Here is a 14,006-nt window from a genome sequence, read left to right as displayed (position 1 = left end):
TTGGGGGCTGTGTAGAATCAGCCAGTCGGATAATTTATACGGAGTTAAAAAAAAAATACCCTTTGCTTGAATTATCCAGATTTAGCCCTATGCATAAATACAATCTTCTGTTGTCTTATATATTTACCCTTTTCGAGTTTAAGCGGCATCTGTGCGTATGTGCATGTGTGCGTGTCGGTCTCTGCATTCTTTAGTTGTTGTATTTTCTTAACGTGTATGGGTTCTATATAAATATGATAAAGTCTGTGGAAATGTTGCGTGTTCATGAGCGCTGTATGGACGTGTGTAAGCGTCTGTGTGTTTTGGTGTATGCGGGTCTGAGTGCAGAGATGTTTATTGAGATATAAATACTTTCCTGCACTGAGGCACCTCTATTTAGCTAAATCAGGCTGAGCTTATTTTTCTTTGACAATGTTAAATAAAACAAATTTTAAGGTTTAACTTCCTGATGCACATTTCATCTAAGGACTCCGTAAGTCTGGGACATGGAAACGTTCTGTGTAGCTGTCCGATTGGTATTTTTAATACAAGTAAGAAAGCAGCCCAGCCGTATGCCTGGAAATGCACACTCCATATCCTGTGCAAGCCAGGAAGGGTTCCCCCAAACCATCCCGTGTGTCTGAAGAGCCTTATGTGGCAGCATTCATTCTGGGCCTTCTCACAGATAAATTAGAAAGGATGGCACTAAGAAGGCGCCCAAATAGCTCTCGATCTCAGAGTTGATCTACGTGTGTATTTCCGTTGTGTGGTGCTGGGTGCTGGCAGGGTGGCGCACCCTGACCATGTGGCAATTGATGGTCTTGCGTTTGGGTATTGACTGTCACCCCTTAGACAGCAGCTAGAGGGTGCACCTGAGGAGGCTGGAGACCATGACTGGTCAGAGAGTTCCCTGTTCATACCAAGTGGATGAATGCCAAATCCACTCTACAGGTCTGAGAGCAGGATTCTGCATTTCCAGTTACAATAACTTAGTCTCATCTAGCAAGATGGCACCGCACATGGTGGGGTCCCAGTCCCCACCCCCCAGGGGAGTAGGGTTTGTCTTGTCTGAAACCGAGTTTGGCGAGGTGAATTGAGGCGTAGGAGCGGGAGATATTAGAATCCCCTGAAGGACTCTTTTGAGGCTGGTCTCTTGGTACGTGCATTCTAGCATTTTCCTGGACAGCATAAAGATTCCCTGAAGGTGATCTGTAGCCAAGAGTCCCCTGCCTTCAGCCCTGAGATGTGCTCTACATGTGGTGCCCACACGGTCACATGGCCTGACCTTTCGAAACTTGAGATACCCAAAAGCGGTGGCATATACCAGGGACTGAGTCTGGCAAATTCTAGTTCCCAAGTCCTAGTTTCCTCACCTGAGAAGTAGGAATAGGAGCTCCCACTGGGTTTATATACCATTATATACTCATCGACCAAAGTCAGAAACTTACTAGCACCATCCCTGCTCAATGACACAGGGAGGATGGGCCCCGGCCCCCAGATGGCCATGTCCGCCCAGGGCGGGGACACCCAGGGAGGCTCTCAAAGCCACTTTCCCATTTAGGAAAGTGGGTGATGGTGTGTCTTGAAGAAGGAAGAGGTGACCTTCAGGCCAGGCTGTAGACAATAGCATGGACTTCTAGAGATCAGAGGACAGGGAGAGGCAAAGACACAGAGCCTCCCACTGGACTTCCCTATGGGTTGAGAAGGAATCTCGCTTTGGCAGTGGGAAGTCTATCATTTCTCGGCAGCAGCTTACACTACCGAAGTCATGTTAGCCAGGCGATCCGTGCTTTACCAGGAATGGCTGCTTCACTGCTGGGTTTTTGTTTTTTTGTTTTTTTTTTCCACATCAAGACCTTCAGAGCAAAATCTCAGAGCTCAGGAGGTTGTGGCTAGAAAGGGATATGCTGGTGGGACTTGGCTGTTAGGTCACCAGGGACTGACCTGGTGGCAGGTGGCAATCGGGGAGGGTGGCCACAGCAGTCAGGGGACCCTGGAAACGGGGATGCCTGAGCCAGTGGCATGGGACAGACAAGGGAAATGTGGTGGCAGCTCGTGGTTGGCTGGAGCTGAGGTTCTAGAGCAGAATTCGAACTGCAAAAGCAAGTCACTCTCTCAGTCTCAGCTGAACTGTGAGAAATAGCAACATGACCCAGTGGCAGGTGCATACTCGGCAAAGGTGTTGTCACAGCAGAGACACGCCTGTACGGAGATATAGGTGCAAAAGGTCAGAGCAGGACCCACAGCGACACTGACTCTGAGTTGTCTGTGGTACCAGAGGAAGCCAGAATAAAATATTTCTGGGGTTGAGTGTAGATGTTGATCCCCAATAGAATTGCCGGCATCTAGCAAATGAAAACACTGCACGCCACCAACTTCGACGAGAACGTTCCTTGTTGTTTATCCAAAATTTGGGAGGTGGTCTATACTTTATCTGGCAACTCCAATCCCAGATCCCAAGGTAGAAGCTGCATCTGCATGTGGGTCTCAACCCCAGAGAGGGAAAAGATGGGGAACATTCCCGCAGGCCACGCAGGGATGATGTCTGTTTCCCACATTTCTGTGATTCCCCCTGATGAGGCGACCAGAAGGCCGTTCCAGATGTAGGGGGTGGTGATATCTTCCTCCTCCCTGTGCCCCAGGGAGAAGACTCCTTGTTGAGATGGTGTGCAGAGCTGCGGAGCTGCTACAGGCAGGATCCAGTGCTTTTTCAGCTGTTTTTTAAAGAAATGAAACAGAGCAGTGTCAATCTACATTCTTCTTCCTTACTTGGGATAAGCTTTGAAAGCACCAGATCTCCCAGATGCCCGCTTAGAAAAGTTCACTCCTTAGGTGTAAAAGCTACCCTGAACCTTAACCCCTTCTCTGCTTTAGCCCTTGACTATTTCCTGGGTGTACACGGCTCTTCACATGTCGTCAGACTGAACTGTGGAGGCCCCAGGTCTGGTACCTGTCCAGACCCACAACGGAGCACGGATGTTCTCGTGCCACTGAATATTTACTTTTTTGTGTGTACCCCCCCCCCCCCAGAGAGATTTATTAAAATCTGTGCTGCCTCAGGCACAGTGGTTGGCCCTTTGGAAACAAAGCTAAGTCCCACAGGCCTCCTGTCATGGTCTGGTAGGTGAGACAGACACAGAAAGGAACCGGTGCAATATGGCGGCGCAGGGGCGGACGGGGAGCACAGGCAGGAGAGTGCGGCGGGGGGCGAGGGAGCAGGGGTGGGGGGAGGACGACACACCTGCAGGAGGAAGAGGCGTGGCCAGAGGGCAAATAGGGGCACAAGGATACTTCGTCTCAACCTCGAAAACCAGCCCACGGTGTGAGTGGCCCGACACTGGATGAGTGGAGTCTCCACGGAGAAGGAAGCAGGCAGGGAAGGACTGCGCCGCTCGAGGCGCTTCTCAGTAGCCGGATGTGGCGGAAGTAGGCAACACAAGCGCTGGGCCGGGGGGTGAGCGGGATCCAGGACGTGGTGGGCCTCACCTCACCAGGACATTGAGCCTTATCTTGCGGGCAGTGGGAAGCGGTTGGAGGTTAAAGAGGGAGATCAGAATTGCAGTTTGCAAAGCTGGCTCTGGTGACAGCTGGAGATAGGACTGGAGAGTGTCAGACCGGGCACGTACGGGCTTCCTGCTGTAAACCCCCCCCCCCCCCAGGGAAATTTTGAATATTTCGTCCCTGAGGGGACTTTCCAACAGCATCGCTTTGCCCCGAGCATCCTTTGGTAAACGCTCGTGTGCAATCTTGGGAGAAGTGTGTGCCTATCACGGACACCTTGTTCTCCCACCTTTCTGGAAAAGTGGCAGATCCAGGACGTGACCCCACTGGGTGAGCTGATGTCTCCCCCAACCAGTCGTGGTTGTGTGTATTTGTGTGTGTCCCTGTGCATGCTCGTACTTGTGTGTGTGTGTGTGTGTGTGCGCGCGCACCTAGAGAGGGCGAGAGGGTGCATCCTTGTTTCTTTGTGTTTCTTCCTGGCCGGCCCCACCGCAGCCAGGCGACTGAGGGCCCGGAGCGTGCCCACCTCCTCCCCCAAGCTCCGGGCGTCTCTGGTAATGGCATCTGGCCCGTATGCAGATCGAGCTCTACTTGGTGCTGACATCAGGCCATTTGTGGCACCTCAGCGCATTTCTCAGTTGCAAATGAGAGTTTCTTAGTGCCAGGCTCGCTTGGGCTGTCACAGCTGGTGATGAATTCTCTGCATCCAGTGTGTGCTGCTAAGGTGAGCTCAGAGGAAGAGCGGGAAGGAGCAGAGGACAGGAGCAGTGGCTCTCGGCCCAGTGGCCACCATGGGGAGGGAGAGGCAGGTGGCCCCTGTCCGGGCTTGGGAAGGTGGCGGAGAGGAGAGAAGTCAGCGCTTCGGATGCCATTCTGGGTTCTCATGTTTCGTCCGGAGAAGCCACATGGCCGGTCCCCCTCCTCCATTGCTCCGTTCCTGGCGTCATAGCAGGCCTTCTGGGCCTCCTCCTCCAGGAAGCCCGTGCCTTGCCTTATCCAATAGAGGGGGTCCTGGCAACCGTGGGGTGTATCAGTTATGGACCAAATTCATTCAGGTAGGATGTCAATAGTCGTTTTTGTTCTGAAATAATTTTGTTCCCAAATACCTTTTGCTTTGATTTGTGTTTGGAAGTCCAGGTTTTTTTTTAAATCTGGGAAACCAGCTGCACGTTATCTTAATTTTATACTCTGTTAGCTGCCTCCTCCCTGAGGCCCTGCGATGAGACTGCCACCAGCTTGGGCTTCCTCTTGGTGGAATTAAATCTGAGCCCAGGTCTCACCTCCAGCCTCTGCAGGCCACGGGATCGCCTGTAGGACTGGATGCAGATGTAAACGCTCTTCCGTTCGCGAGGTTTGTAGAGCTAATAGGGACACTAGGTTTTGCAGGATTCCCCTTCCCACCCCTGCCAGGCCTCCTGGGCGTTTCCAGCATCAGCATTTAGAAGCGAGCATGTCCGTTACAACGGGGACTTTGCGTCGGAGCATTAAGGCAGAAGTTGGGGTGCAGAAGAAAAATAAAAATGAGTCTTATTTCTCATGAACTAGTCTCGCCACCCCTGTGCAGCGGCTAATGAGAGCATCCTTGCGGCTCCCTGCTCCCGCCCCAGAGATAGAAAAACACACCAAGGTGGGGTTTCCTGCTTAATATGCACCCGCAGTCAGGACGCAGGAAGGAATTGCTCCCCAGGGTTAAGGCGCCAGTAAGCGAGGTCAGCTCTTTCCCAAGACGGAGCAGCCTCCCAGCGGCTTCCATTAAAGCTGGCACCGTGGGGCTAAAGCAGCCAGAGTGATTTACGGGAAACCTGGTTCCGTGGGGCTTGCTCGCCTTTCTGATCGAGGAGGTGTGAGCTGCAGGGGCAGCAGAGCCTGGGCCAGGGTCTGAAGCACCTCCGGAGAGAGGGGTTCTTCAGCCATGTCCGTGATGGGCAGGCGTATTCCAGAAAGAGCTGGTGGTCCTCTAACTTGAAAACTGGACACCGCGGGGTCTTGAATGTGGCAAGCAGTAGGGGGTCATTGCTGGGATATCCTGAGGGAGGATGAGCTGCTCTTCCCCGTGTTCCTGGGTCTCGAGGGCAGGGGAGGGGGCGTGGTTACGGGAATATGGGACCTTAGTGTTAATAAGGGGTGGGGGGTCCTGGGCACGCTGGGACAGTTGGTCGCCCAATCTGGGGTGGGCGTGTGTGTGTGTGTGTGTGTGTGTGTGTGTGTGTAGAGCAGGAGTGGAAAAAAAGGCAGCCAGAGATTGATTTTATGTATTTGTTTTTAATAGAAAGTCTTCTAGATTCTCCTTCACCAGGCCAACTAGCATAATTAAAATGCCAGTTTTGATATTGGCTTGGACTAATTCCTGCCTCTACCATCTGTGAGTTCCCTGTATCCTCTGGCATCATGCGCACTGGTCTGAGAAAACAAAACTTTTTCAGATGTCTCCTGTTCGAGTTCTTTCATCTCAGACACGAATCAAAAGGCGTCTCCCAGAATCTTCTGGTCCACGTAGAATGCCTGCCAGTTCCTTCCTAATGAGACGCCACAGGGCTCATTTTCTTGACTAATGGCTTTCTTTGGGGGCACCCCTTATTGTTATTTTAATGAGATTGGAGCATGGCTAAATAATGGTAATAGTGGGGCCTTAGGAGCAGGGTTGCGAAACTCCTTCGTGCCTCGTACTCTGACTCTGCCTCAGATGCTGACTGCCTCCCCGAGCTTCCGCATCTACTTGTCCCCCACCGGGTCGATCCTAAGACCTGAGTTTTTTCCCCTTGTACCTGCACTTGACTCTCTGCATCGTGACTCTGTACTTAAGAAACCTCTCTCAGGTTTTCTTAAAAGCCCATACCGCTCGGCGAACACACACATACGCCCACATAGCTGGCCATTTACTTATTGACTTATCTGTCTCTCTAGTAAACACACACATGTGAAAAAGGACGACTAGGACAGACAGGTGTCAAAATACTAGCAGCTAACTGGTTTTGAGTGGTAGGATTATGGATATTGTACATTGTGTATTTCAAGCTTGTTTTCTTTTCTCCGTATTCCATCGCATGTAGGTCGCAAATATTCTTTTTGAAAATATTATATGAGCGTATCTTTTATAACCAGAAAAGATCAAAGAATTAAGGGATTTTCTTTGGGGTAAAAGAAATATGATTGCTTTTCCCCATCTACCCATATGGCACCAGCATACATGTTCTTGGTTGGGAAGGGAGACTAAGCTCCCGTCACCCCTGTGACCAGCCTGCATTAGGACATGGAATTAATTCTGTTCTTGATTCTAATCATACTACAGCAGCTTGGCCCCAGAAAGAGAGCAAAGAAAGAACTGTAAACGAAAGAATTCCCATCTCCCCTGCTTGTTCCCCTTCCAATCCCTGACCAAGAGCAGGAGAAATGTGCTGGGCAGGGAGAGGGGGTGGGAGGAGCTGCTTGACTCCTTTGGGAGATGGAGCTTTGGAGTTCCGAGCAATTATTCTTGGGCCCCTGATGGAGGTGGAATGCCCTTGGCATTTCCCAGGGTGATCCTTTGTGCTCTTGGTATCCAGACCTGCTCCTTAGTGAGGTGTGGGGGAAAAAAAAAATAAAGACTGTCCTTGTGCAGAGGGAACTGGTAAGAGCTGCTATGAATTCAGCACCTGGCTTTCCAGGGAAGATTGGAGCATCATGTGGGTGAGCCAGTGGGAGGGGAAAGAAAAAAAAGCTAAGTGGATGAGAAGGGCAGAGAAAAAGGAGCCCAGATTCAGAGGTTCAGAAGCCTGTGTTTCTCAGTCATAACCCAGATGCCTGCTTTTCTCTCTCACATCTCTGCTTTCTTATGAAGGAAACGTGAACACAGGTTTTCAGCACCTAGGTGTCAAGCATGTGCCTCGGTACCGTGGAATTTTCTAGAGCACAAGCTGTGGTCCCTCCCAAATGGCAAGAATATTACCTGCCCCATGTACCCTAAGTATTTAAGGGAATCAAATGAGTGGAGAGTACAGTGGAAAATGATTTACCAGGAATGCCTAACACCTGGTCTGTTCAACATTAACATTTTCGGAGGTGAGGTATATTAACTTCAAAGGAACACGGCAACTGGGGGGGCAAAGGCATGTTAGCACACTTCTGTTTCAATGCTTTAAAATACATAAACAATCATGAATTATGTATCATGAGTTGACCACTCTAACAAATCATTCTTCAGCTATTTTAATGGTGGGATATTTTCAGCTAGGGGTGTTCGTTAAAACAAGTCCTTTAGAACAATCCCATTGTTTGGATGCTTCTCGATTTGGAGTCTTAGAAAAAACGATCTGTTGGCTCACCACCTCTCTAGATGTATTTATGCAGAACTGCCCTTAGTCCACCTCTGTTTCACCTGTTTGAGTCACCTGAGTCACATTCTGTACTTTTCAAGGCCCACCTCAAAGAGTACCTTTTCCCTGATGCTTTCCCTGATGTTCCCCCAAGATGGGAGGCAATAGCCTTCCCTGAACTGCCATAACAGCGGGGCTGTACCATTTATTAGGCTCTGCCTTGAATTATAGTTCATTCATATGCATGTCTTATCCCCCTCCTTGAGGACATGAACTGTATCTCACTCACCATTGTATGCCTAGGAGCAACTAGTACAGAACCTTCCACAGAGCAAGTGCCTGGAATCGTGTAACATACGGGACAGCAGGGAAAGGCCTTAGAAAGCATTTGGACACCCTTTTTATTTTTCTAAATGAGAACCAAAGGCCAGTGAGATAGACATTCTTCGCCAGAGTCAACAGCTAGTCCTTGCCAGACTCAGAACTAGAACTTAAGTCCTTTGACCTGTCATGCCTCTAGAGCACACACAATGATCATCCGACAGCTTGGATTGACTCAGAGTATCTTTGAGAAGTGGGAGGTATTAACCTTGGGTCCAAAGGCTCACTGGAAGGACCCATACTCATCTGAGGGGTGGAGGGAGTATAATCAACCACAAGAACAGCTACCCAGCCGAGAAGTGTCCCCATGTGCCAGGCACTGTGGTAGGCCCATTACACAAGTTGCCTTGTTGTCACTGTCTGCTCAAAATGGCCACCCGATCTCAGAGAACTGACTTCTCTCCCTTTTTCCCTTCTAGGCTAATGGAGGTTGGCAGGATGCTACTACCCCTTCATCAGTGACCTCCCCTACAGAAGGCCCTGGCAGTGTTCACTCTGATACCTCCAACTGATCTCCCAGCAATCGCATCCCGGCTGACCCTGTGCCCCAGTCGGGACAGGGCCAGGAGGGAGGGTTTCTCTCCCAGCGCTGAAGCGGTCAGACTGGAGGTCGAAGCAATCAGCAAACACAATAAGAGTCTCCTTCTCTTCTCTTCTTTGGGATGCTATTTCAGCCAATCTGGACACTTCTTTATACTCTCTTCCCTTTTTTTTCTGGGTAGAAGCCACCCTCCCTGCCTCCAGCTGTCAGCCTGGTGTCCGCCATCTTTCCTGTCCCCTCCCTCCTCTGTCCTAGACTCCCTGGGTCCCTGCCCTCTATGACATCACGGAAGGATATTTTCAACAATTAGAGGAATTTAAAGAGGAAAGAAAATAATAAATGTGTTTGTATGTTTTCATGCTGGTGGTTTGAGGAGCCAAATTTACCTCACTCGGATCCCTCGCTCCCTCTGTTAACAGGCAGCCCTTCTCTTGTTTCTCTTCTTACTCTCACTACCTCTTAGCAGGAATGCGCCACATTGTCCCACTCATTCCAGGCCCCCTGCCCCCTCTTGCTCTTCCCTCCCTGGGCTGGTTCTGCTTAGAACACTTCCTCCTCTTCCTTCCCAGCCCCAGCTGTGCCCCGGGGACTGCCATAGCTGGGTTTCTAAAGGTGCCATGTTTTCTAGTCTCAGCTCCACAAGGTGGATTCCGAGGCAGGAAGTCTAGCCTCGGAGAGGACATAAGCAACAAGAAGGGCAGAATTCTTGGAGGCTTCCTCCTTCTCCTAACAGCTCTTGGTTGCAGAGGCACAGTCTTTGGAGACCACGTAACACCTAGTAAGGAATGTCCAGAACCTACCGCAAAGCCAGATCTGAATGGGCACGGTGATGAACCACTAAGGAGTAGAAAGTTCTTAACCTGCAGCCCTTCAACTAATCCTACACACACACACACACACACACGTGCACACGCACACCCAGGCACATGTCAGCACATGCACGGCTTCACACATTCATTTTCTCCCAGTCACTCATGTGCCACATTCAAAGACCCACATTAATAACCAGCAGTTTGCCTTGTGAGCCCAGGAGAGGGAATTAGCAACTCTGAGTGAAGGTCACTGGCGCAGAGACACAGTATGTGCTGGGGCTTCTGGGACCTGTAGCCCCCCAGCATGCCCACACACCAGAACGATATCCACAGGACTCCATCATAATGGAGGCTGTTCCTGTTCCTGCCACCTCTGGAGCGCTCAGGGAGCCACACCTAGTACTTACGATGTCTATAATGGATTTGGGTCTATTCTGTTTTTTGGTTTTCTATGGGGGCGTTGCATTAATTATTCAAAGTGTTAACATGGCACCATGTTCTTGTTCCGGAGGGGTTGGAGAAGATCACGGCTTAGGCAGATTTTGCTAGCTTCATTTGAAAATCTGGGAGCGATGGGTTTCGAAAGGGGGAAGTAATGTTTTGAGTGGAATTGTCACAGTGACTTTCATTTCCTTGGAATATCTGAGAGGAGAGTACTAGAAAGCCGTTCTGTAGTGTCACCTGAGCTTACAGTCCTCATGGCCAGCTGCCCCAGTGAAGAAGATGGTGGCTCTGTAACCCGACTGTGATGGGAGGTGGTCACATCTCTCCGTGCCTCATTTTGTTCATCTGTAAATTGAGGATTATGATGCCTGGCTTACCAAGAGGCTGGTCAGAGACTGAAGGGATCGGTTTCATTCATATCCCATCCGTAAATGGGAAGTCAGGGGAAGTGTCATCCCTGAGACAAGTGGGTTTGTGCCATGGCAGGGCAACATAATGGTTTTCCTGTTCCAGCTTCGGGTTACCATCAATACCCTTGATGACAAAGAAAAGAAGGGGTATTACTGTTGCTTTTTTGTTTGTTTTGGTCGGTTTGGTTTCATAGACTAGAGCTAAGCCTCCACACTAGAAAAATAGGACCCGGTTCTCTTAGTTTGTACTTGAATCCAATATGTGGCCTTGTAAGTGCTTAGCCCCCTGTCCCATCTACTCTGTTTGAGAGGCCTGTGGGTGAGAGAGAGGACACTGAGGGGGAAGGGTGGCCCGCTAAGGAGGTCATGGAAATGGTGCATGGCGCTACAGTAATGAACAGAAATTGCTCCTGTGTATATGCTGGGGAGAGGGGAGACCTAAGAAAACAGAAGGTGTGTGAATTTGAAGGAAAGGCAAAAAGTAAGTCTTTGGCAAGATGGAATTATGCCTTGATGACGAAGAGCAGTGGAGAGACTGTGTCTACTGACGTGTGCCCCCAATCACTGCCGAGCTCAGTAGAGGGGCGTCCCGGCAGGATCCATCTTGTGACAACCCTGTTGTTGTAGAAGCAGTGGAGAACCTTGCTCAGTGTCAGGGGCACACAGGAGCACGGCTGGATCACATGCCTGACCACACAAAGTACAGAAGAGACCCAGCACGGTTCTCTTGGCACCAGGAAGAAGGATTCCAGATTTGGGTTGAATGGTTGCCATTTTAAGTTGATGAAACAGATCAGAGCAGAGCTACATTTGCACAGACAGTTTCTCTCCCCGAAGGAGTTTGCACGGAGTCTCACCTCGCCCAGCATCTTCCCTCCCCACTCAGACCTCTCTGTTCCAGTTTCCCGCCCACCCCCACCCCCCACGCCCACCGTCACGTCCAACATGGCAGCCACCAGATCCCCCTGACAGGAAGCAGAGCATGGGAACTCTGGCAGCAGAAGGAAGGGGATGGAAAGAGCGTGCCTCTGGAAATCCAGCTCCCTGGGAATTCCTATTCGGTCAATCCTACAGACACCAAAATGTACCCCAGGCCTCCTGCATTTTCTGATGGGAGTGGGAACTCCCCGTTGTCCCTGGCAGCCGATTTCCCCTGAGTAATACTAGCCCTTGGGATTGCCTATCTTATAACTCTCCATCTCATCCTACTTTTCACCCCTAACTCTTCCCCCTGGCGTGGAACCGATGCCTGTGCAGTACTTCTGCCAAGTGGCACCTTCCTTACGTTGACTTTCTTTATTTTTTTCTTTTTTTAAATGTTGCTGTGGTGGTGGTTCTTTATTTGCTGGTTGCCTTCTCTCACATACCTTTACCCCCCACACACCTTTTCCTTCTGAGTTTTATTTTTCTGCCCAGAAAAACCTGACTTCGATACCAAAAAAGATGAAACTACAGAAACTCAAATTTAAAAAAAAACTTAAAAAAATACAAAAAAATACTCAACAATTCTTTCAGCTTTATTAACATTTTCCATTGTTTCTTGCGACTTGTGTCTCGTTCTTTGTAGTATTGATGATGAACATTTGATAATGAATGTTCTTGTATATTCAGATAAAGAAAAAAAAAACCAAAAAAGCGGTCTGAATTTAATAGTGTTTATAATAAAACTTTTAAAAATGACCCTCATAGCACGCAAAACAGGATGGGGGGGCTCCCCCTCTTCTTTCTGTGACAATACACATCATTCCTGCGTTCGTTTTTAACACCAAACTACCTACATGAATCATTTCCCCATTTTTCTTTTATTTTCTTGCATTTGTGAATTAGTTCAAGAATGCTAGAAAAGTGTCGAGTTGTGCACATTCATTTCCTGTTTCACAATGTTTAAAAGTGACAGTAATTCATTTTGTAAACTAAAAAAAAAAAAAAAGGTTGGGATAGTGAGCATAATAGGTACAACCTAACACGTTATGTTTATTAACTTTGAGACCCAGAAATAAATTCTTTTCTTTCTTTATTTCTGCTCTTTAAAATATAAAAAAAAAAAAATTATGTTTTGTGTTACTTTGGGTTGTTTTATGGGGGGGGGGCTTTTTTTTAATTGTCAGGATTATGATCTTGCTGTTTTTATTCCTTACGTCATGTATATGAGGTGATGTGAAAAGATGACATTTGTAGAGTAGGTGGGTTTCCTTGTACTTCTACTTCGCTCCAGAACTCAGTTGACTTCAGAGACAAAGATGAAGCCCGAGTGGATGGCCCATCACTCACCTGCGTTTCCAGAGTGAGTGGCAGTTCCGCAGTCCCTGAGGGAAAAAAAAAAAAAAAACCACAGGGACCTGGGTTCTCCTTCCAGCCCTTTAAAAATTCAAGGAACTGGCCTGGGAGACCTTTGATACGGTAGGGAGAGACTTTTTGCCTTTGTTGACCGTGAACGTCATGACGAAGTGCTTTCTTTTCTTTCTTCTTGTTCAATAACAACATTCCGGGAGCCCTCTTACAACAAGAGAGGATTTTTTTTTTTACTTCCAGAAGCATCCCACAGACATCCTAGTGTCATGGGGTCTGGGCTCCATAGACGAGATCCTGGAGGCTGTCCCTGGGGTCATTCGGCCTTCTGAGCCCTGTAGCCCCGATGTTGGATGAAGAGTTGAGAAACTGAGCCTGACTCGGGGCTCTCCTTTTAATGCTGCGAGGTCAAGTTTGATGCCTTGACAGCATACGTCTTACTACCCTCAGGCTGCTGAAAAGCCAATGGTTAAACTGGCTTGATTTGGAATGTTTTTATTAGTCATGGGAGAAAAGAAAGCAGTATATTCTGGAAGAAACTTACCTTAAACATCTTTCATTAAACAAAAGATGGAAGTGTCCGGAAAGCACCTAGAACATAAGCAGGAGAAACGAAGGGGAAGATGCAGGACTGTGGGACAGCGCGTCGCAGGTGTTTCTGCCAGACACCCGTCCGCCTGTTCCTGAGTCAACAAAACAGTGACGAGCTTTTCACATCACCTTCATAGTTTCAACACCCAGCTCAAAGCTTTCTGGAATCTTTTATTTTTTGTAAACTTTTTTTTCCCCCTTTTGTTAAAATGAATAAAACAGTCAATGTTTTCCCCCTTTTCTCTCTTATTACTTCCTTATTTTTCGAATTATTTTGAAGTGCTTTCCTTCGGTTGTTGGTTTTATTCTCCCGCTCCCCTCCCCTGTTCTTATTACTCAGAGTATAAACCTGCAAAGTTCTGCTCTGTTTTGGTTTTGAATTAAGCTTTTCTGCTTCTGTGAGAGCACAGGCTTCTGTCCCTTTTGATTCCAACTGAACTTTTGTGTTCTCTAATGATACTAACATGGTGTAGGTTTTGCAGTCTCCTAATTTGTACTGGTAATGCATATTCCAAATAAATAGTTTCTTTTGTTGCAAAAAAATATATATATACTTGTATTTTGTGTAACTTTCTTCTCTTATGTGCTGGCAACCTTGGCTTCCCCCAAACTAGGGCTGCTGTTAGGGTGAATTAGGTTTAAACTATGTCCCTAATCGTTTTAAAGCCTACCTACCAGGGCAGGGGGGCAAGTGACCTCAAGAGCCGCTGACCTCGCCTATGAAGTCAGAAGGAAGAAAGGGAAGAAGGAGGGGAACTTTTATGGG

The 14,006-nt window shown here is 48.5% G+C and overlaps 1 protein-coding gene across 5 annotated transcripts in view; it reads left to right on the top strand.

Moving 5' to 3' along the window:
* The window catches only part of PBX1 (PBX homeobox 1), a 279,587-nt gene extending 265,800 nt beyond the window's left edge, over positions 1–13,787 (top strand). For all 5 annotated transcript variants that reach the window (XM_059145472.1, XM_059145474.1, XM_059145471.1 and 2 more), the window contains one exon: positions 8,573–13,787. In XM_059145472.1, coding sequence (XP_059001455.1) covers positions 8,573–8,665 — 93 coding nt within the window. In that variant the 3' untranslated portion in view covers positions 8,666–13,787. The remainder of the gene's footprint in view (positions 1–8,572) is intronic.
* Positions 13,788–14,006: the final 219 nt, after the last annotated feature.

Source organism: Mustela lutreola, chromosome 14 (genome assembly GCF_030435805.1).
Source record: "Mustela lutreola isolate mMusLut2 chromosome 14, mMusLut2.pri, whole genome shotgun sequence".
NCBI classification, from domain to species: Eukaryota; Metazoa; Chordata; class Mammalia; order Carnivora; family Mustelidae; genus Mustela; species Mustela lutreola.
Note: the sequence above shows the minus strand (reverse complement) of the source record. Positions and strands in the feature narration are given on the sequence as shown.